Consider the following 24,257-nt stretch of genomic DNA (forward strand, 5'->3'; position numbering starts at 1 on the left):
CAACCCAATCTCAACAGGACTCGGTCCACGTGCTTGTACGGACCACTACATCTGGCTTACCTGTGTGGCTTTTGCCTCTACAAACGTCTACTGATGTACATCTGATTCAAATTAGCAAAGACACATTTTCCCCTGAGTACATTTATGCCCTATAACAGTGAAAGGAAATAAGGCTGCTGAATGTAATAAAACGTCGATCTCTGTCCGTAGACTCAGCTGGTCAGACCCTCGCTGCTCCGCTGGTCAACCTACCTTCAAGAAAGCGGTAAGCGTTTGCGTGTTTGTTTTCAATATGCATGCTAGTGCTTTCACCCATGTTTACTGTATGTAAGTGCATTGTGCAAAACTTTGTCTTATCCAGGTCAGAACGCCCTCAATGTTCTTATCGCTTCCTGCAACCATTGCAATCATGTTTGGATTCATGACACAAGAGGCCCAGTTTTGGCTCTCACCCATGACTCATTGTGTGTGTTTGACCCCAGGAACATGCAGTACTATGAGAAGGTGTCCGACCCGCTGGACCTGAGCACCATTGAGAAGCAGATCACCACAGGGCACTACAAGACTGTGGAGGCCTTTGACACCGACATGCTCAAAGTGTTCCGCAACGCAGAGGTGGGTCTCCCACAATCCTCCTCCCTATGGGATATACACGGCCACGGATCATTTACACACACAAGCACAGAGGTATCTTTGATTTACTGTGCAGGATGTAAGTGCCACTGGAATCTTCTGAAGGGTACTTAACGCTAGTCAGGTGGGTTGTTTAGCAGCAAAACTGATGTGTGTGCAAAACCGAGGAGCAAAACAGGCGTTTTTGGTTAAAAGTCCAAAGGATTGTTAACACTGTCAATTATATTTCCTCTCCAAATCTTACATTTGCACAATGAGATTCTTGTTGCCGCTCAAATAGGATGTTAATGTTTTTGGTTAGCTAGCAATTTTTTGGGCAGGTCAAAACACCACATGGTCAAAACACAAGACATGGTATCAATAACAAGATAAGAGCTGAATTGAGGCCCCTACAATTCCCCACATGGCAGCTTCTTGTCATTGTTGCTAGCTCTCTGACAGTCTAGAATCATAACAACACACAGACTTCTGCCCCATCGACGCGTGCATTGTTTTCATGACATTGTCAGCGAACTCGTCAATGAAGTGCACCTTAAAAGTAATTTGACCCCGCTGTCCAAAGGCCCTCAGTGTCTGCAATGAACCCCAGGGAAAATGTATCCTTGTGCAAGGGCTTAGAATTCCCAGTGGGATATTGGAAGCCTGGTCAAGCTTATTTAGGTAGCTTTGTTATTATTTTCATGGGAGCTGGTCTTTGACTCCACTTTACAACACACACTGTATTTCCCAAGTTCTCAACGTTGTTGCCCTGTGCACCTTCCATCCTGGCAGAAATACTACGGGCGGAAGTCGTCGGTTGGGAGGGATGTTTGCCGGCTGAGGAAGGCCTACTACGGAGCTCGCCACGAGGCTGCCGTCCAGATCGACGAGATCGTTGGGGAGACGGCCAGCGAAGCGGACAGCTCGGATTCGCTGGAGCGAGACCACGCACATCACCACCACGGAGGGGGCTGGCCGGGCTCCCACGACAAGGACGATGACATCATCCGCTGCATCTGCGGCATGTACAAAGACGAGGGCCTGATGATCCAGTGTGAGAAGTGCATGGTGAGAGAGAGAGCGTCTGGAGAATGGAGTCCCAAATGGTGACCCTATTCCCTACATAGTGCACTACTTTTGTCCAGAGTCCAATGGCCTAGTTTTGTCTCCTATAGCCCTATTGGTCCTTGTGAAAAGTAATGCACTTTATAGCGAATAGGGTGAATTTGGGACACAGCCCAACACTGCCGGCTCATTTTTGTGTCGTTGAATGTTGGCCTGGAATCCAAACTGAATATAGATACAACTGAATATCAGTAACTCTAGTAGTAAAACCAAGCAATACTCCGTTTGGATTCCAGGCTTGTTGAATGTAGTGGTACCTGCCTGATGACTCAGAGTGAATGGTGAGTGTTTGTTCTTGTCTGTGGAAGCAATGTTTTGAAAGCAGGAGTTGGTTGTGTGAGAGACTTCTTAGTATGGCACTCTTATTATAAATTGTTAGTTTTGGCTGTGATCCTGGTGTGAGTCAGTGTAAACGGTGATGTCTGTCTGTCTCAGGTGTGGCAGCACTTTGACTGCATGCGGCTTGAGGCGGAGGTGGAACACTACCTGTGTGATCAGTGCGACCCCCGACCTGTGGACAGGGTGAGTGTTGTCCTCTTTAACCCAACCTCGACCGCACCCCGTGGTCTAAACCAACCATGGGTGTTTCTCTATACGCATAGTACTGTGCTCCACACTTATGCTCCGAGTGCATGCTCAGAGGATGTTCTCTTGAGCATGTTCTTGTGAGGACGCGAGTGTGAATCAAATATTACATTTTAGAAGCAATCGCACTCCCTCTACTGTTATGACATGCTGCACCTACCCATTCACTGAACATGATAATCTAGCTAGCCATCTAGTTTAACAGTCATAAACAACTTCAAACGAATGTTATGCAAAGTAGATGACTAGCTGCCCATTTTCCAAGGGTAGCCAGCTACCAATTCTTTGTGGCTAACTAGCTTGCCAGTTCACCTTATTGACCTACTATGGGCTTGTGATCTACGCACACTCCAGTGGGTAGGTATTATAGGCAGGTAAACATCCAAAAATGAAAACAGTATTTATTTACATATCAAGCTAAAATATTGTAGTCGGGCAACTTATGAAATGTGAATGGGCAATATTTCATTATAAATCCAAAGTAAATTTTTTCTTGTTTGAGTTCAAATAATGGCCTCTATTGATTTTAAGACATTTTAGAATTTTTTTGTGGTTGCGTCATATTTCTCTGCATGCTTCAACATATGTACAAACGGAGAACGTAACCCACTGAATTTCTTAGTAGAACAATGACGTTTACCTGCAAGGCAGTAGTAAAAGCTAATATTTTGGGCTCTGATGGGGAATGGCAGTCAAACTAAGCTCCTAAGGCATTTCTATGTTATATTCTTGACGAATCAATGGATATATAATGAGTAATTTACAAGTCCAAAAATGTACACTATCTACCATTCGCAGATTGCTGCTTGTAAATGTATCAGGGAATAGGGTGCCATTTGGGACAAAAACATTTTTGTTCCAGGCATGAACATTGTTCAATTAAAAGCTAAAGGTGGTGATGTCTAGGGCTGCTATGGTGATTGTATTCCTGCCAAGCTCTGATCCTGCTGATGGTCATTAGTAGCCTACCAAACTTGCTGATTAGTACTCGACACTCTATTGTATTTATATCTGTATTTATTATGGATATATTCAAAATAATCAAAACAGACCTTATTTACACACATATTCAGCCCCTTTGCTATGAGACTCGATATTGAGGTCATAGCAAAGGGTGGATCCTGTTTTTATTTTTATTTAATTTTTTCCACCTTTATTTAACCAGGTAGGCTAGTTGAGAACAAGTTCTCATTTACAACTGCGACCTGGCCAAGATAAAGCATAGCAGTGTGAACAGACAGCAACACAGAGTTACACATGGAGTAAACAATAAACAAGTCAATAACACAGTAGGAAAAAAAAGAGAAAAAAATAGTCAATATACATTGTGTGCAAAAGGCATTAGGAGGTAGGCGAATAATTACCATTTAGCAGATTAACACTGGAGTGAAAAATTATCAGATGGTCATGTGCAGGTAGAGATACTGGTGTGTAAAATAGCAGAAAAGTAAATAAATAAAAACAGTATGGGGATGAGGTAGGTAAATTGGGTGGGCTATTTACTGATGGACTATGTACAGCTGCAGCGATCGGTTAGCTGCTCAGATAGCAGATGTTTAAAGTTGGTGAGGGAGATAAAAGTCTCCAACTTCAGCGATTTTTGCAATTAGTTTCAGTCACAGGCAGCAGAGAACTGGAAGGAAAGGCGGCCAAATGAGGTGTTGGCTTTAGGGATGATCAGTGAGATACACCTGCTGGAGCGCGTGCTACGGGTGGGTGTTGCCATCGTGACCAGTGAACTGAGATAAGGTGGAGCTTTACCTAGCATGGACTTGTAGATGACCTGGAGCCAGTGGGTCTGGCGACGAATATGTAGCGAGGGCCAGCCGACTAGAGCATACAGGTCGCAGTGGTGGGTGATTGATCATCATTGAGACGTTTCTACAACTTAATTTGGAGTCCACCTGTGGTAAATTCAATTGATTGGACATGATTTGGAAAGACACACCTGTCTATGTACGGTCCCACAGTTGTCAGAGCAAAAACCAAGCCATGAGGTTGAAGGAATTGTCCGTAGATGCTCCAAGACTCTTCCTAGAGCTGGCCGCCCGGCCATACTGAGTAATCGGGGGAGAAGGTCCTTGGTCAGGGATGTGACCAAGAACCCGATGGTCACTCTGACAGAGATCCAGAGTTCCTATGTGGAGATGGGAGAACCTTCCAGAAGGACAACCATCTCTGCAGCACTTCACCAAATCAGGCCTTTATGGTAGAGTGGCCAGACGGAAGCCACTCCTCAGTAAAAGGCACATGAGTTCGCCGAAAGGCACCTAAAGGACTCTGACCATGAGAAACAAGATTCTCTGGTATGAGGAAATCAAGATTGAACTCCTTGGCCTGAAATGCAAAGGGTCATGTCTGGAGGAAACCTAGCAAAGTAGCAAACGTAGCAAGTAGGAAACGTAGCAAAGTACAGCGAGATCCTTGATGAAAACCTGCTCCAGAACGCTCAGGATCTTCGACTAGGACGAAGGTTCACCTTCCAACAGGACAACGACCCTCAGCACACAGCCAAGACAACACAGGAGTGACTATCCAAATACAGGTGCCAAGCTTGTAGCGTCATACCCAAGAATACTCGCGTCTTGTAATCGCTGCCAAAGGTGATTCGACAAAGTGCAGAGTAAAGGGTCTGAATACTTACGTAAATGTGATGTTTAAGTTTATTTTTAATAGACTTGCAAAAATTCTTATGGGGTATTGTGTGTAGATTGAGGGGGGGAAAACAATTGAATCAATTCTAGAATAAGGCTGTAATGTAAATGTGTAATAAGTCAAGGGGTCTGAATGCACTGTATCAAATTAAAACATTCACAACAGGTACTTTCACAACTAAATATCTACAACACAAAATCCATGTGTACGTGTATGTATGCATGTGACTGTGCCTATGTTTGGGTTGCTGCTTTTGTCCCTCATCACTCTGACATCAATGCAAATGTGATCGAATATCAAATCAAATACAATGAAAGTTCATGAGCTCATGCTCATATTAAGCACATTTCTTTGCTTTACAACAGGAGTATAGCCTACCTGGCTGGCATGAAAATAAACCATGGGAAAAGCGCTCTCCATTCGCTATCTAAGTACATAGATGTATTTTTGACAGGTGTTTGATAATGGTCCATTCTAAATCAAAACAAATTTCACACATATATTATTTAGTAAATGTGAAGACAATATTAAATCAAGAATAGTCTGATGGGTGGCAGGATTAGCCCATCACTTGTGAATGAATGTATTATCGCTTGTGAGTGATGTCTAATGTGTGCAGAAAGGCAAGAAACAGCACACACCTTTTTTTGCGACTTTTTCAAATCATAGTCGGACACCTCATATAACCTAGCTTATAGGCCTATATGTTTTGATATGGTAGCCAAATAATGTCTTAAAACTAAGCACATTAATCTGATATACAACTCTTATAGAGCCTAACTGGCATACATAGGCGGTGCATGAGTTTCAAGATAAAAAATGCACCTTTTTAATAATAAAGCATTAAATGTATAATCACAATTGCGGTCATATTTGAGAAGTGTTTTCCCGCGAATTGATTGCATTTTGGAACATTCACGCTTATAGCCTACTGCCATGTGTGCATTGCTGCGCTTATAATGTGACGAAATAGCCTAATAGTTTATCAACATTAAGTTAAATGTTCTGATCTGTTCCATCATTCTAATGGCTTTTAAAAGTTTTTTTTTATGTGAGGGGTTATATTACGTCGGGGATATTTATTTCTCTCACAGAAGGACAAGTTGCCCAATAGAATAGGTCAACTTCTGTACTATGGGGGACAGTAGATTGACATAGGCTAGTGCTTCTGCAGTTCGTTAGGCCTACGCATCTTGTTGGCTGACGAAAGTAGGCTAAATGTGGACAGTTCTTACCTCTTCAATATGGCCTTAGAATTTGATAAGAGTGACACATGCAGTTGCATCCCCAACGTGTGTCTTCACTTGTAGCCTACTTTGGCACTGAGATGCCTGTGAGAAGGACTCGATCCAGTGAGGGGCATTGGCTAATAAGGATTGAGATTTGAGAGAGACGTGAGTGAGAGGTGCTTCGGAGCACGGCAACCGGGAGAAGGGAATTATAACTATTACAGTGCCTTGCGAAAGTATTCGGCCCCCTTGAACTTTGCGACCTTTTGCCACATTTCAGGCTTCAAACATAAAGATATAAAACTGTATTTTTTTGTGAAGAATCAACAACAAGTGGGACACAATCATGAAGTGGAACGACATTTATTGGATATTTCAAACTTTTTTAACAAATCAAAAACTGAAAAATTGGGCATGCAAAATTATTCAGCCCCTTTACTTTCAGTGCAGCAAACTCTCTCCAGAAGTTCAGTGAGGATCTCTGAATGATCCAATGTTGACCTAAATGACTAATGATGATAAATACAATCCACCTGTGTGTAATCAAGTCTCCGTATAAATGCACCTGCACTGTGATAGTCTCAGAGGTCCGTTAAAAGCGCAGAGAGCATCATGAAGAACAAGGAACACACCAGGCAGGTCCGAGATACTGTTGTGAAGAAGTTTAAAGCCGGATTTGGATACAAAAAGATTTCCCAAGCTTTAAACATCCCAAGGAGCACTGTGCAAGCGATAATATTGAAATGGAAGGAGTATCAGACCACTGCAAATCTACCAAGACCTGGCCGTCCCTCTAAACTGTCAGCTCATACAAGGAGAAGACTGATCAGAGATGCAGCCAAGAGGCCCATGATCACTCTGGATGAACTGCAGAGATCTACAGCTGAGGTGGGAGACTCTGTCCATAGGACAACAATCAGTCGTATATTGCACAAATCTGGCCTTTATGGAAGAGTGGCAAGAAGAAAGCCATTTCTTAAAGATATCCATAAAAAGTGTCGTTTAAAGTTTGCCACAAGCCACCTGGGAGACACACCAAACATGTGGAAGAAGGTGCTCTGGTCAGATGAAACCAAAATTGAACTTTTTGGCAACAATGCAAAATGTTATGTTTGGTGTAAAAGCAACACAGCTGAACACACCATCCCCACTGTCAAACATGGTGGTGGCAGCATCATGGTTTGGGCCTGCTTTTCTTCAGCAGGGACAGGGAAGATGGTTAAAATTGATGGGAAGATGGATGGAGCCAAATACAGGACCATTCTGGAAGAAAACCTGATGGAGTCTGCAAAAGACCTGAGACATAGACGGAGATTTGTCTTCCAACAAGACAATGATCCAAAACATAAAGCAAAATCTACAATGTTCAAAAATAAACATATCCAGGTGTTAGAATGGCCAAGTCAAAGTCCAGACCTGAATCCAATCGAGAATCTGTGGAAAAAACTGAAAACTGCTGTTCACAAATGCTCTCCATCCAACCTCACTGAGCTCGAGCTGTTTTGCAAGGAGGAATGGGAAAAAATTGCAGTCTCTCGATGTGCAAAACTGATAGAGACATACCCCAAGCGACTTACAGCTGTAATCGCAGCAAAAGGTGGCGCTACAAAGTATTAACTTAAGGGGGTTGAATAATTTTGCACGCCCAATTTTTCAGTTTTTGATTTGTTAAAAAAGTTTGAAATATCCAATAAATGTCGTTCCACTTCATGATTGTGTCCCACTTGTTGTTGATTCTTCACAAAAAAATACAGTTTTATATCTTTATGTTTGAAGCCTGAAATGTTGCAAAAGGTCGCAAAGTTCAAGGGGGCCGAATACTTTCGCAAGGCACTGTATATTCAGCCCAAGGGCACAACAGCCACTTTGATCGCAAAAGTAAAGGCTTTTTTTAGGGGGCATTTTGGCCACACGAGGGATGTCCCTGGGAAATTCGAGGCCTGGTGAGAATATTAAGTGCTTGTCAAATTGTGAATGAGATACAGATGAAGTGTGTGCAGCCTGCACAAGAAACAAATCAGAGCTCATGTCTTTCATGGAACTTTTTTCAAATCAGACGCATCATGCAGCTTAAGAATGTATTAAAAATCAAAACATATAGGCCAACGTTTATCATAACTTTAAATTAAGCAAGTTAGCAGCATCACTCCCCTGGAAATCTTTTGAAGAAAATATATTTTCTATTTTATTCAGCTATGTTCAATTGTATTTTCATACTATAAAATAATACAAATGAATGCTATGGAATTCTAAGCAAATCTTGCCTGAAATAATTTTGTGTAGCCCACAGCCATATCAGCGCCTAACATAAGGACAACTCAAGAGTATGCTATTCAAAACAGACCTTATTTACACACGTATTCAGCCCCTTTGCTATGAGACTCGATATTGAGGTCATAGCAAAGGGTGGATCCTGTTTTGATTGATCACCATTGAGACGTTTCTACAACTTAATTTGGAGTCCACCTGTGGTAAAAAAAATATATATATTAAAAAAAGAGTATGCTATTCTGTTCTTCTGATATAGACATTTTGTTCATATCATGTTTCTTTAGACCTGTCTAAAATACTTAGATTTATCCAATAATAATTGGATTTATTGTGATGTTGTAGGCTATATTAAATGGATTTATTAGACTTTTTAATGTAATGTTCCAAAGGTCTGCATCCGTATGTGTGGAAGCCAGGAGATGCGAAATGTGTTTGTTACAGTTTTCCAAAATTGTTTACACACATTTGCTGAATCTCTGGGCCATTTCCCCAAAACTCTAAACACAAAAATGCATTCAAAATGTTGTTGTTTTTTTTCATCAAAATGAAACGCGTCATATGAATAGATCTGTCTACCAACCAACAACACAAACTACTATGAATATCCCATCAGTAGGTTTATGCCTTTTGCATTTCCAGTGTTACACTTTAGCCGGTTGTAAAATATTGTTACAGTAATGTATACCTACTCAAATATACATAAACACACCACATGCAATATAGTAACAAAAACATTGTCATTTATTTCCAAAATGCAGTATTTTTTAACACTTGTTTTGTATGTAACACTTCCCATACCCAACGGGAGAGGACCAGGAAAAACATTCAGTAAGATAAAGGGTTTTCTGTAGGTGACCAAATACTTATTTTCCACTATAATTTGCAAATAAATTCATTAAAAATCCTACAATGTGATTTTCTGGATTTTTTTTCTCATTTTGTCTGTCATAGTTGAAGTGTACCTATGATGAAAATTACAGGCCTCTCTCATCTTTAAGTGGGAGAACTTGCACAATTGGTGGCTGACTAAATACTTTTTTTGCCCCACTGTAAGTGTTTCTTTTGTCCAGGTGGGAAAGGGCAGTGTGGAGTGCATTAGAGATTGCATCATCTGTGGATCTGTTTGGAAGGTATTCAAATTGGAGTGGGTCTAGGGTTTCTGGGATAATGGTGTTAATGTGAGCCATTACCAGCCTTTCAAAGCACTTCATGGTTACGGACGTGAGTGCTACGGGTCGGTGGTCATTTAGGCAGATTACCTTAGTGTTATTGGGCACAGGGACTATGGTGGTCTGCGTGAAACATGTTGGTATTACAGACTCGGACAGGGAGGTTAAAAATGTCAGTGAAGACACCTGCCAGTTGGTCAGCACATGCCCAGAGCTCAAGTCCTGGTAATCTGTCTGGCCCCGCGGCCTTGTGAGTGTTGACCTGTTTAAAGGTTTTACTCACATCGGATAAGGCGAGCGTGGTCACACAGTCGTCCGGAACAGCTGACGCTCTCATCCATGTATCAGTGTTGCTTGCCTCGAAGTGATTTAGCTCGTCTGGTAGGCTCATGTCACTGGGCAGCCTGCGGCTGTGCTTCCCTTTGTAGTCTGTAATAGTTTGCAGGCCCTGCCACGGAAGACGTGTGTCGGAGCTAGTGTAGTAGGATTCAATCTTAGTCCTTTATTGACACTTTGTCTGTTTGATGGTTCGTCAGGGGACATAGCTGGATATCTTATAAGCTTCCGGCTTAGAGTCCCGCACCTTGAAAGCGGCAGCTCAACCCTTTAGCTCAGTGCGAATGTTGCCTGTAATCCATGGCTTCTGGTTGGGGTATGTACAGTTGAAGTTGGTAGTTTACATACACCTTAGCCAAATACATTTAAACTCAGTTTTTCATCCTAGTAAAAATTCCCTGTTAAGGTCAGATAGGATCACCACTTTATTTTAAGAATGTGAAATGTCAGAAAAATAGTAGATTGATTTATTTCAGCTTTTATTTCTTTCATCACATTCCCAGTGGGTCAGAAGTTTACATACACTCAATTAGTATTGGGTAACATTGCCTTTAAATTGTTTAACTTGGGTCAAATGGTTCGGATAGCCTTCCACAAGCTTCCAACAATAAGTTGGGTGAATTTTGGCCCATTTCGCCTAACGGAGCTGGTGTAACTGAGTCAGGTTTGTAGGCCTCCTTGCACGCACATGCTTTTTGTTCTGCCCACAAATTTTCTATAGGATTGAGGTCAGGGCTTTGTGATGGCCACTCCAATACCTCGACTTTGTTGTCCTTAAGCCATTTTGCCACAACTTTGGAAGTATGCTTGGGGTCATTGTCCATTTGGAAGACCCATTTGCGACCAAGCTTTAACTTCATGACTGATGTCTTGAGACGTTGCTTCAATATATCCACATAATTTTCCTACCTCATGATGTCATCTATTTTGTGAAGTGCACCAGTCCCTTCTGCAGCAAAGCACCCCCACAACATGATGCTGCCACCCCCGTGCTTCACGGTTGGGATGGTGTTCTTTGGCTAGCAAGCCTCCCCATTTTCCCTCCAAACATAACGATGGTCATTATTGCCAAACAGTTCTATTTTTGTTTCATCAGACATTTCTCCAAAAAGTACAACCTTTGTCCCCATGTGCAGTTGCAAACCGTAGTCTGGCTTTTTTCTGGCGGTTTTGGAGCAGTGGCTTTTTCCTTGCTGAGCGGCCTTTCAGGTTACGTCGATATTGGACTCATTTTACTGTGGATATAGATACTTTTGTACTTGTTTCCTCCAGCATCTTCACAAGGTCCTTTGCTGTCGTTTTGGGATTGATTTGCACTTTTCGCATACCAAAGTACGTTCATCTATAGGAGACAGAACACGTCTCCTTTCTGAGTGGTATGCCGGCTGCGTGGTCCCATGGTGTTTATACTTGGGTACTATTGTTTGTACAGATTAACATGGTACATTCAGGCGTTTGGAAATTGCTCATAAGGATGAACCAGACTTGTGGAGGTCTACAATTGTTTTTCTGCGGTCTTGGCTGATTTCTTTTGATTTTCCCATGATGTCAAGCAAAGAGGCAGTGAGTTTGAAGGTAGGCCTACACTTTCAATTTACTCAGATTATGTTAATTAGCCTATCAGAAGCTTCTGAAGCCATGACATAATTTTCTGGAATTTTCCAAGCTGTTTAAAGGCACAGTCAGCTTAGTGTATGTACACTTCTGACCCACTGGAATTGTGATGCAATGAGCTGCAAATTGTGATGCAATGAGTGAAATAATTTGTCTGCAAACAATTGTTGGAAAAATTACTTGCACAAAGTAGATGTCCTTACCCAGTTGCGAAAACTATAGTTTGTTAACAAGAAATTTGTGGAGTGGTTGAAAAACACGTTTTAATGACTCCAACCTAAGTGTATGTAAACTTTACGTACTGTCACTGTGGGGTAGACATCCTCAATTCACTTTTTGATAAAGCTAGTGACTGATGTGGTGTCCTCCTCAATGCCATCGGAAGAATTCCAGAACACATTCCAGTCTGTGCTGGCAAAACAGTCCTGTAGTTTAGCATCTGATTCAGCTAACCACTTTTTAATTGATCTTGTGCTTCCTGCTTTAATTTTTGCTTGTAAGCAGGAGTCACGAGTATACGATTGTGGTCAGATTTGCCAAATGGAAGGTGAGGGAGACCTTTGTATGCATCTCTGTGTGTGGAGTACAGATGATCTAGAAAATGTTTTTCCCCCTCCGGTTGTGCATTTAACATGCTGATAGAAATTAGGTAAAGCTGTTTTAAGATTCCCTGCATTAAAGTCCCCGGCCACTAGGAGCGCCGCCTCTTTGTGAGCGGTTTCCTGTTTGATTATTTCCTTATACAGCTGACTGAGTGTGGTCTTAGTGCCAGCATCTGTCTGTGGTGGTAAAAAAACAGCCACAAAGTATAGATGGAAACTCTCTTGGCAAATAGTGTGGTCTACAGTTTATCATGAGATACTCTACTTCAGGCATGCAAAATCTAGATACTTCCTTACAAATATGCACAGACCCCCCCCCCCATCTTACCGGACGGAGTGTGCTGTTCTATATAGCCAGTGCAGCGTATATCCCACAAGCTGAATATCCATGTCATTCAGCCACAATTCGGTGTAACATAAGAATTTGACCGTTTTTGATGTCCCGTTGGTAGGATATTCGTGATCGTATCTCTAATTTATTGTCCAATGATTGTACGTTGTCAAGTACTACTGACGGTAAAGACAGATTTCCCCACTCGCCGTCCGTGGATCTTTACGAGGCACCCCGCTCTGTGTCCTTTCTCTTGCCAATAACGGGGATTTTTGCTTTGTTGGGTTTCTGAAGTGCATCCTGCTTGTTGGAGAAAAAGCCGTGTCTAATCCAAGGTGTGTGATCGCTGTCCTGATATCCAGAAGCTCTTTTTTGCTGTAAGATACGATGGCAGAAACATTATGTAACAAATAACGCGAAAAAAAACCCACAGCACAATTGGTTAGGTAAAACTGGCAGTTTCTCAGTTCTGCAGATGATCCACAAATATATGATTGGTTACAGTAAACTAAAATCTATTTTCTTTAAATATAAATTAACATTGGCCAACAATCACTGAGCAACATAGGCCTACTGATATGTCTAACTGCAGTATATGACAGTATACATACATAAAGAGCATAGTGGAGATGGTAGGTAAACTTACCAGTTGTAATTTCTGAATGTACGGATGATGGATGCAACCGTGTAGCGGCTCAGGTTGGCCTGAACTCTCTGCCCAGCCTCCCTCATACCCAATCCATGGTTGAGCACATGGTCAACCAATGTGTCCCTGATCTCATCTGAGATGACTGTCCTTCCTCGTCTTCCTCTTACTCTCACTCCTTCACCTCTAGCTTCACCATTGACTTCCATTTTCCTCCAAAACAGGAGAGGCCTTTTATAGTGCTAAAGCTCTGATTTCTAAGTGAACAATTAAGCAAATACTGTTTACACCTATGGGAAGTGGGTGTTGCTAATTGGTGTGTAGAGCTTGGCAATTGTGATTGGCGTTGCTTTCCAAAGGGACAAAAAATATAACATTTTTGAATGTTGTGCCTAATGTAGAGAACTGTGTGTAGTGTTTTGCAAAAAGTGTGATAGAATCGAAAACTGAGTGTAAAGCAGGAATTGTGCTTGCAGAATTGCAGACTTGGATTAGGGATTTGTTACATGAGTTTCAGGTTTCAGTGATTGCGTTTGAAGTTCCAATTTTAGAGTGTAAACAGTTGAGAAACTGTTATTAACGGTCAATTACAGTGAGACCGTCGAGCAAATAATCTCCGGCTGACACGACTTCATGACTGCCACAGCCCTGGTTATGTCAAATGAGTGCTTTGTCTATTTCATCTTCCTGTTTCATCTGATATCCTGTCCCATTGGTGCTCCAGGAGGTGCCAATGCTGCCCCAGCCCAGCTACGCCCAGTCTGGCTCCATCTACCACATCTGTTTACTGCGAGACGAACTGCTGCTGCACCAAGGTATGGAAGGGGACTATAACCATGGTTGTGTGTGAAATTGCACCCTATTCCCTATATAGTGCACTACTTTTGACTAGGGCCCTGCTCAGGAGTATAGGCCACTATATAGGGAATAGAATGACATTTCAGATGGAAGCCCATGTACTGTATAAGGCCAAGTCAATGTTTTAGTATGTTTGTGTGCCAGTTGCACAGGTTGCCACATTGAATAATAGCTGTATAGCACCTTGGGGTGTGTTAAATATGCTTTATAAATAAAAACCATGACAATGTTATGTAACCTGTCTGTCCAGGTGACTGTGTGTACCTGATGAGGGACAGCAGACGCACCCCAGAAGGCCAGCCAGTCAGGCAGTCCTACCGCCTCCTGTCCCATGTCAACAGGGACAAGCTGGACATCTTCCGCATCGAGAAACTCTGGAAGAGCGAAAAGTAAGGAATGGGACAAAGGGAACACCACTTTGAGCCAGCACTGAGCAACATCAGCGATTTCATTGCTGTATTTTTGTCTCTGACTCTCTCGTCTCATTTTGTGTGTGTGGCCTGTAGGGGTGAGAGGTTTGCCTTTGGCCACCATTACTTCAGGCCCCACGAGACACACCACTCGCCCTCGCGCCGCTTCTACCACAACGAGTTGTTCCGCGTGCCGCTCTACGAGATCATCCCACTGGAGGCCGTGGTCGGGACCTGCTGTGTCCTCGACCACTACACTTACTGCAAGGGTGAGAAACACTCACGTGCGCACACAGTTTGTAAGGGAGATGTATAAACACACACTGAGCTAACACACATAATTACCTAAACTGACCTGTGGTGTTATTTTCTTTCAGGACGGCCAAAGGGAGTGAAGGAGCAGGACGTGTACATCTGTGACTACCGCCTGGACAAGTCAGCGCACCTCTTCTACAAGATCCACCGCAACCGCTTCCCCGTGTGCACTAAGCCCTACGCCTTCAACCACTTCCCCAAGAGGCTGGCCCCCAAGAGAGACTTCTCGGTAAGAGGGTCCAAGAGGAGGGCTTGGGGGTTGTACTGAAGTGTTTTTCTGGAGTTTTAGTGAGGCTCGTTTGAGGTAAAATTGAATTTAGTGTAATCGGAGAAGTGTATCAAAGATGATGGATCAGGCACTAGTGATGACTGATGTGCCTACCATTCTTTAACTGTGTGCTGTTTTTGCAAACCGTTAGTTATCCTGAGAGAGATGATGGGGGTCCAGCTTGATAGTTAATTCTGCTCCAATTCGTATTGCTTGTTCATAAAACAAATGGTTAATAATCCCAAAATCTAACTTGTGCATGAACAACTTGTAAGTCAACTGAAAGTCTGTTCCTTCCCAACCTCGCCTTAGCCGCACTACGTTCCCGACAACTACAAGAGGAACGGGGGGCGTTCGGCCTGGAAGAGCGAGCGGCCCAAAGGAGTTGGAGGAGCCTGTGAGGACGATGCTTCCCCATGCGACCAGGGTGACAACTTCCGTCCGGAGAGTGAAAACAGAAGAGGGGTGGAGGGGGACATGGATGCTGCCCAAGAAGAAACCACACTCCCTGCGGCTGCCCCACCTCCACAACCAGTTGGGCCAGGGGAGGGAGAAGAAGAGGACGGGGGGCAGGAGGTAGAGGAGCATAGGGAGCTGGAGGAAGGTGCAGCAGAGAGAGGAGTTGACATGTTGGATCTCCTCCCCTCCATCTCTTCCTCACCCCTCCATCACTCTGGACTTGGCAGGAGGGAGGCACAAAGGGATCGGCTAAACAAGATTCTGCTGGATCTGCTACACAGAACACCCAATAAGAATGGTGAGCAGGCAATGAGGAAATGGGTATAGAGACACTGGGTGGTTTGATGAAGAGGGAGACTTGATGAAGGGGAAATATCGGACAGTTAACTGAGTGTCATTGGTGTTTAGTAACTTCTCTCTCTTCTTCCAACAGCCATAGATGTCACTTATCTTCTAGAGGAAGGGTCAGGGCGGCGATTACGTAGAAGGACGCTTGGATTTGGAGACTTTGTGGGTAGAAAATGATGTTGCCACTTACCTGGCAAGCACATTCCCCTTTCATTCACTTGGGAGAGGTGGGGGTGAAATGGAAAACATGGTAAGGGAAGATGACATTTGCAAAGAGAAAGTGACCACAAAGGGCAAGGGTTGGTACCCTTCCCGGGCGTGTCCCCTCTTCCCCAACCTGTCATCTCAAGTGATGAGACAACCCAATGACAACCCAACAGTTGGAAGCAGTGCACTCGGCTGTTGTGGTCAATGGTAACGGTTTTGTTGGTGACACAAGGACTTCTTCTCAGGAGGGTGGACCCAGACTTATTGAAGTACGATGCAAATGCATTTTTTTTTACGTAGGAAAAAGTACCCCATGCACTTAAAAATGCGCATTGAACAAATGTTAATCAAAGACAGCCCTGGTTACTCAGGGCAAAGAGACTATTACATAGGCTTCACATTATCTATACACATGGCTCATCAGTGAAACCTTGAGTCAATTATTTTTAGTGAGCAAAAGAAAGCAACATGTGGTACTGAACATGGCTGTGGCATAGTCATAGACTCAAATATACTTTTTTTTTAACGATATCAAATGGGAATGAGGAGGCTGGAAACCTGCGCCCTCAGTGGGACTAGGTGGTATTGAAACTAAACATAGGCCACGAGACCTAAATGTACGAGGATAAGAGGCATAGGAGGCTATGCAGTGGACTGTATGAGCAACTTGTAAACATACACTGCTGATGATGAACTAGGAGAGAAGCTGCAGGAACGAGGTTGGTCAACTGCACTTTGGTACCATGGATATGGTTGGCTCTCTAATGTATCAACGAGACACACTAACACTCACATGTTATTGGATGATGCAGTCTGAAAAGCAAGTTAATAATAAGTATTTCTTTTTCTTTCATACTGTAGTAATTCATTAGGAACAGAGAAGGAAGGACAGGATTGTGTTTGTAAAGAATAGCTGGTGGTCTTTGGAAAGATATAATGTGCGCTTTTGGTCAGTCAAGTGTCTTGTCCGCTTCGCCCCTCTTTCTGAAGTACCTGATTCACCAGCTTAATGAAGTCAGGCGGCGGGAACACTGACTCTTACTGTAACGCCTTAGAACGCCGTGGTCCCTGACTGCCTTGCGTGAGTGTATGCACATTTGTGTGTCTAATCTGCCAGAATTCTTGAAGAAAAAAAATTATGAAAAAATTAAGGGCTTGATGGCAATTAACATTTTATGGGAAATTGTGGAAACCATAGGTAACGTAAAATGTATTGTGACGGTCATATTTTCTTATATTCTATGAAAAGGGGTATCTGTTGGGAGGGAAGGGATTCTAGCTGTAAATGTTTTCTTCAAATGTGTTTCTGGTTGCCATGGAGAATATTTTAAATCATTTGTGAGATTTGATGAGATTTATTTTTTCCAAATGCTTCTGTTTAAAATGAGACTTAGATTGAGATGTCCCATCAAGATGGACTGGCATAGAGATGGAGAGAGTAAGAAAACAGACAGAAAGAGGACAGAAAGTTGTACAGTGCCAAGTTATGTATATACAGACTGGGATAATGTGAGAAGTGTCTCCAAAAGCAATATCTTGATAACGGATTTCGTGTATTGTACAGGACTCAGCCCCATATGTATTATAATTATTATTTCTGCCATTTGTATTACTATAATCAAAACACTTAAGCTTGGGAGAGGTGTTTTTGTCCAGTAAAATGTACAACTGTCCTAATTGAATGACATGAACTTAAACAGAATTTTTGTTGCCTAAAAATTAAACTGAACAAAAATATAAATGCAACATGCAACAATTTCAAAGATGTTACTGAGTTAGAGTTCATATAAGGAAATCTGTCAATTGAAATAAATTCATTAGGCCCCAATCTATGGATTTCACCGATATGCAACTCTTGGTAAAAGATAACGTGAAAATCCAGAGGCCCATTTTTTAAGGGCATCTTTGTGCATTTAAATTACCATAGACAAAATGCAATTGTGTTCGTTGACATCAGAAAACTGCTCACCCACACGACGCCATACACGTGGTCAGCAGTTGTAAAGCTTGACTGGATATACTGCTAAATCCTCTAAAACAATGTTGGAGGCGGCTTATGTTAGAGAAATGAACATTACATTTTCTGACAACAGTTCTGGTGGACATTCCTGCAGTCACTATGCCAATTGCACGCTCTCTGAACTTCACACATCTGTGGCATTGTGTTGTGACAAAACTGCACGTTTTGGTGGCCTTTCATTGTCCCCAGCACAAGGTGCACCTGTGTAATGATCATGCTGTTTAATAAGCTACTTGATATTCCACACTTGTCAGGTGGAAGAATTATCTTGGTCAAGAAGAAATGCTCACTAACAGGGATGTGAACAAATTTGTGCACAATGAGAGAAATAAGCTTTTTATGCATATGGAAAATCTCTGGGATCTTTTAGTTCTGCTCATGAAACATGGGACCAACCCTTTACATGTTGCGTTTATATTTTTGTTCAGTGTGAGAAGAATGTCAAACAAACTTCATATAAAGCATTGGGACATAACAGTGACTCTGAAATTACATCTGTCGCTGTAATAATATTACTTTTGAGGAGAAAATATGCTCCTTGTTTTTGCTGCAAAGTGTTGAACACTAAAAAAACAAACCAACTTAATGTTGATATTTTGAAAGATGTCAGCTCCAATATGTAACTCCCCCCCCTGAGAAATTGTTCAGTTTGTGATAGCGGTCATAAATTTGATGCTTGTACTTGTATTTGTGTGTTTTGTGTGATTTGTTTAGTTATTTTTTTAGACAATCACAAAATAAGATACAAGCATTGTAAATGGACAGACTGGCAGACATTTTGTGATGTGTACAGTTTGTCAACTTCTTCCACTCTCGTTAAAAGTTTGTAATTATGATTCTAAAGTTATGAAAATGCTGTTGGTTTTTACTTTTTGTTTTATATTCAATTTGTTTTTGTTTTTTAATAAAAAGCACTACATTATTGTGAATAAATGTTTATTTTGCCTTGCCTTTTTGATCGTTAAATTGTACTCTGGATTTCCTTAATATAATTGAGTTATATTCAGCCATCTAAGCAGGGATGTAGAAAAGCAGTACGTATGAGGGTCTGCTCCCAGGTTTAGACAGGTGGCTGCCGGTGCATAAGAGCTCATTTAATTATGGAGTTCAGCAGGTACACACACACAAACCATAAAAAGGAAAATCCAAGGTCAGGATGCAAAAGTATACTCAATACTCAATAGAAAAAGTCCCTGTACAGTTAGTTACTCACTTGCACATAACACCTTGACATGGATCTCCACGCTGTCCTATTCAGGGCCAGGTCCCAGTCTGATGTGGTTTTGAGTCCCAGGTTGTGTAGGTCGTCCGCCAATTGGTTCGATCATCTGGCTCTCGGTCTTCCTCTTGGGCGTAGCTCCATAGGTGGGTTTTTATCTGACCAGGTGACCGAACAGTCAGTACTAACCAAAAAAGTTAGATTTTTTAGATTTTTTTTTTGAACACTTAATTGCACTAAACTGATATGGATCCTTTATCTGTTTGATTTGGAATTTTAGAACCCCTTTTAGGTATATTTAAAAAAAAGGTTATTTGTGAAAATATTAAATTTGGCCTTTACTACTATAGCCCAGAGAAACACATTGAATAACACATTAATAAATGTGTCAAAAGAAGGGGGGGAGGCACAAAACTACTTTCAGTTTTTTAAAATAGGTACCAGTTCCCTTCAAATGAGTCCTTGTGGGGGTCGTAGAGCAAAACAGAGAACAACCTTGTGTTTGTGGGAGTCTCCCCTTTCCATAGAGTAGTCATACTGTAGTCAGGAACCAATATACTCAGTCAGTTAGGAAAGCTAAGGCTAGCTTTTTCAAACACTAATTTGTTTCCTGTAGCACATATTCCAATAAGTTTTTGGACACTAAAGTCCATGGACAATAAGAGCACCTCCTCCCAGCTGCCCACTGCACTGAGGATAGGAAACACTGTCACCACCGATAAATCTACGATAATCGAGAATTTCAATAAGCATTTCTCTACAGCAGCTGGCCACGCTTTCCACCTGGCTACCCCCCTGCAGCAACTTTAAATATTATTGATTATTTAGGCTAAAAACAACATGAGGATTGATTATAAACATCATTTGACATGTTTCTACGAACTTGACTGATACTATTTGGATTTTTCGTCTGCCTGTTGTGACTGCATTTGAGCCTGTGGATTCTTGAACAAAACTGAGGTTTTTGGATATAAACAGGGACTTTATCGAACAAAACAAACATTTGAGTAAATGGGAGTCTTGTGAGTGCAACCATATGAAGATCATCAAAGATAAGTGATTAATTTTATCACTATTTCTGACTTGTGTAACTCTACTTGGCTGGTTACTGTTTGTAATGATTTGTCTGCTGGGCGCTGTTCTGAGATAATCGCATGGTATGCTTTCGCCGTAAAGACTTTTTGAAATCTGACACCGTGGTTGGATTAACAAGAAGTTAATCTTTAAACCGATGTATAACACTTGTACGCTTCATTAATTTTATAATGAGTATTTCTGTTTTTGAATTTGGCGCTCTGCAATTTCACTGGATGTTGGCCAGGTGGGACGCTACTGTCCCACGTCCCCTAGTGAGGTTAATAAACAGATCACTGACCATTTCGAATCCCACCGTACCTTCTCCACTATGCAATCATCTGGTTCCGAGTTGGTCATAGGTGCACCTCAGCCACTGTCAAGGTCCAAAACGATATCATAACCGCCATTGATAAAAGACAGTACTGTGCAGCCGTATTCATCGACCTGGCCAAGTCTTTCGACACTGTAAATCACCGCATTCTTATCGGCAAACTCAATAGCCTTGGCTTCTCAAATGACTGCCTCACCTGGTTCACCAACTACTTCTCAGACAGAGTTAATTCTGTCAAATCGGAGGGCCTGTTGTCAGAGGTCCGGACAGTCTCTAAGGGGGTGCCACAGGGTTCAATTCTCAGGCCGACTCTTTTCTCTGTATATATCAATGTCGTCGCTCTTGCAGCTGGTGATTCTCTGATCCACCTCTACGCAGACGACACTATTTTGTATACATCTCACCCTTCTTTGGACACTGTGCTAACAAACCTCCGAACGAGCTTCAACACCATACAACACTCCTTCCGTGGCCTGCAACTGCTTTTGAATGCTAGAAAAACTAAGTGCATGCTCTTCAACCGATTGCTGCCCGCACCCTCCCGCCCGACTAGCAACACTACTATGGACGGTTCTGACCTAGAATATGTGGACAACTACAAATACCTAAGTGTCTGGTTAGACTGTAAACTCTCCTTCCAGACTCACATTAAGCATCTCCAATCCAAAATTAAATCTAGAATCAGCTTCCTATTTCGCAACAAAGCCTCCTTCACTCATGCCGCCAAACATACCCTCGTAAAACTGACTATCCTACCGATCCTCGACTTCGGCGATGTCATTGACAAAATAGCCCCCAACACTCTACTCAGCAAACTGGATGTAGTCTATCACAGTGCCGTCCGTTTTATCACCAAAGCCCCATATACTACCCACCACTGCGACCTGTATGCTCTCGTTGGCTGGCCCTCACTACATATCCGTTGCCTAACCCACTGGCTCCAGGTCATCTATAAGTCTTTGCTAGGTAAAGCCCCGCCTTATCTCAGCTCACTGATCACCATAGCAACACCCACCCGTAGCACGTGCTCCAGCAGGTACAGTGCCTTGCGAAAGTATTCGGCCCCCTTGAACTTTGCGACCTTTTGCCACATTTCAGGCTTCAAACATAAAGATATAAAACTGTATTTTTTTGTGAAGAATCAACAACAAGTGGGACACAATCATGAAGTGGAACGACATTTATTGGATATTTCAAACTTTTTTGACAAATCAAAAACTGAAAAATTGGGCGTGCAAAATTATTCAGCCCCCTTAAATTAATACTTTGTAGCGCCACCTTTTGCTGTGATTACAGCTGTAAGTCGCTTGGGGTATGTCTATCAGTTTTGCACATCGAGAGACTGAAATGTTTTCCCATTCCTCCTTGCAAAACAGCTCGAGCTCAGTGAGGTTGGATGGAGAGCATTTGTGAACAGCAGTTTTCAGTTCTTTCCACAGATTCTTGATTGGATTCAGGTCTGGACTTTGACTTGGCCATTCTGTTTATTTATGAACCATTCCATTGTAGATTTTGCTTTATGTTTTGGATCATTGTCTTGTTGGAAGACAAATCTCCGTCCCAGTCTCAGGTCTTTTGCAGACTACATCAGGTTTTCTTCCAGAATGGTCCTGTATTTGGCTCCATCCATCTTCCCATCAATTTTAACCATCTTCCATGTCCCTGCAGAAGAAAAGCAGGCCCAAACCATGATGCTGCCACCACCATGTTTGACAGTGGGGATGGTGTGTTCAGCTGTGTTGCTTTTACGCCAAACATAATGTTTTGCATTGTTGCCAAAAAGTTCAATTTTGGTTTCATCTGACCAGAGCACCTTCTTCCACATGTTTGGTGTGTCTCCCAGGTGGCTTGTGGCAAACTTTAAACGACACTTTTTATGGATATCTTTAAGAAATGGCTTTCTTCTTGCCACTCTTCCATAAAGGCCAGATTTGTGCAATATACGACTGATTGTTGTCCTATGGACAGAGTCTCCCACCTCAGCTGTAGATCTCTGCAGTTCATCCAGAGTGATCATGGGCCTCTTGGCTGCATCTCTGATCAGTCTTCTCCTTGTATGAGCTGAAAGTTTAGAGGGACGGCCAGGTCTTGGTAGATTTGCAGTGGTCTGATACTCCTTCCATTTCAATATTATCGCTTGCACAGTGCTCCTTGGGATGTTTAAAGCTTGGGAAATCTTTTTGTATCCAAATCCGGCTTTAAACTTCTTCACAACAGTATCTCGGACCTGCCTGGTGTGTTCCTTGTTCTTCATGATGCTCTCTGCGCTTTTAACGGACCTCTGAGACTATCACAGTGCAGGTGCATTTATACGGAGACTTGATTACACACAGGTGGATTGTATTTATCATCATTAGTCATTTAGGTCAACATTGGATCATTCAGAGATCCTCACTGAACTTCTGGAGAGAGTTTGCTGCACTGAAAGTAAAGGGGCTGAATAATTTTGCACGCCCAATTTTTCAGTTTTTGATTGTTAAAAAAGTTTGAAATATCCAATAAATGTCGTTCCACTTCATGATTGTGTCCCACTTGTTGTTGATTCTTCACAAAAAAATACAGTTTTATATCTTTATGTTTGAAGCCTGAAATGTGGCAAAAGGTCGCAAAGTTCAAGGGGGCCGAATACTTTCGCAAGGCACTCTATATTGCACTGTTCATCGCCAAAGCCAACACTTCCTTTGGCCGCCTTTCCTTCCAGTTCTTTGCTGCCAATGACTGGAACGAATTGCAAATATCTCTGAAGCTGGAGTCTTATCTCCCTCTCTAACTTTAAGCATCAGCTGTCAGAGGAGCTTACTGATCACTGTACCTGTACACAGCCAATCTGTAAATAGCACACCATCCCCATATTATTACTTACACTCTTGCTCTTTAGCACCCCAGTATCTCTACTTGCACATCATCATCTGCACATCTATCACTCCAGTATTAATGCTACATTGCTATTATTTTCACCTCCCTACTCTTCTGCACACACTGTACATCGATTTCTCTATGTTGGTGTTATTGATTGCATGTGTAACTCTGTGTTTTTGTCGCTTTGCTTTATCTTGGCCAGGTCGCAGTTGTAAATAAAACTTGTTCTTAACCTGCCTACCTGGTTAAATAAAGGTGAAATTTATATATTTTTTAAAGGCCCTAATCTATGGATTTCACATGACTGAGAATATAGATACCTTTAAAAAAAAAGAAGGGGTGTGGATCAGAAAACCAGTCAGTATCTGGTGTGTCACCATTTGTCTCATGTGACACACCCTTCGCATAGAATTGATCAGGCTGTTGATTGTGACCTGTGGAATGTTGTCCCACTCCTCTTCAATGGATGTGCTAAGTTGCTGGATATTGGCAGGAACTGGAACACGCTATCGTACATGTCTGTCCAGAGCAAACATGCTCAATGTGGGACATTTTCAGCTTCCAGTAACTGTACAGATCCTTGCAACTTGGGGCCATGCAATATGCTGAAGCACGAGGTAATGGTAGTGGATGAATGGCCACAACCATAGGCCTCAACTCATCACGGTACCTCTGTGTATTCAAATTGCCATCAATAAAATGCAACTGTGT

The 24,257-nt window shown here is 42.2% G+C and overlaps 1 protein-coding gene across 4 annotated transcripts in view; it reads left to right on the forward strand.

The window, feature by feature from the left end:
* The window catches only part of LOC110487650 (histone-lysine N-methyltransferase ASH1L), a 49,391-nt gene extending 32,238 nt beyond the window's left edge, over positions 1 to 17,153 (forward strand). For all 4 annotated transcript variants that reach the window (XM_036971019.1, XM_036971017.1, XM_036971016.1 and 1 more), the window contains 10 exons: positions 211 to 265; positions 483 to 615; positions 1,405 to 1,680; positions 2,173 to 2,259; positions 13,900 to 13,990; positions 14,284 to 14,422; positions 14,540 to 14,712; positions 14,821 to 14,987; positions 15,339 to 15,783; positions 15,919 to 17,153. In XM_036971019.1, coding sequence (XP_036826914.1) covers positions 211 to 265; positions 483 to 615; positions 1,405 to 1,680; positions 2,173 to 2,259; positions 13,900 to 13,990; positions 14,284 to 14,422; positions 14,540 to 14,712; positions 14,821 to 14,987; positions 15,339 to 15,783; positions 15,919 to 16,010 — 1,658 coding nt within the window. In that variant the 3' untranslated portion in view covers positions 16,011 to 17,153. The remainder of the gene's footprint in view (positions 1 to 210; positions 266 to 482; positions 616 to 1,404; positions 1,681 to 2,172; positions 2,260 to 13,899; positions 13,991 to 14,283; positions 14,423 to 14,539; positions 14,713 to 14,820; positions 14,988 to 15,338; positions 15,784 to 15,918) is intronic.
* The last annotated feature ends 7,104 nt before the right edge of the window (positions 17,154 to 24,257 follow it).

Source organism: Oncorhynchus mykiss, chromosome 32, assembly GCF_013265735.2.
Source record: "Oncorhynchus mykiss isolate Arlee chromosome 32, USDA_OmykA_1.1, whole genome shotgun sequence".
NCBI lineage: Eukaryota > Metazoa > Chordata > Actinopteri > Salmoniformes > Salmonidae > Oncorhynchus > Oncorhynchus mykiss.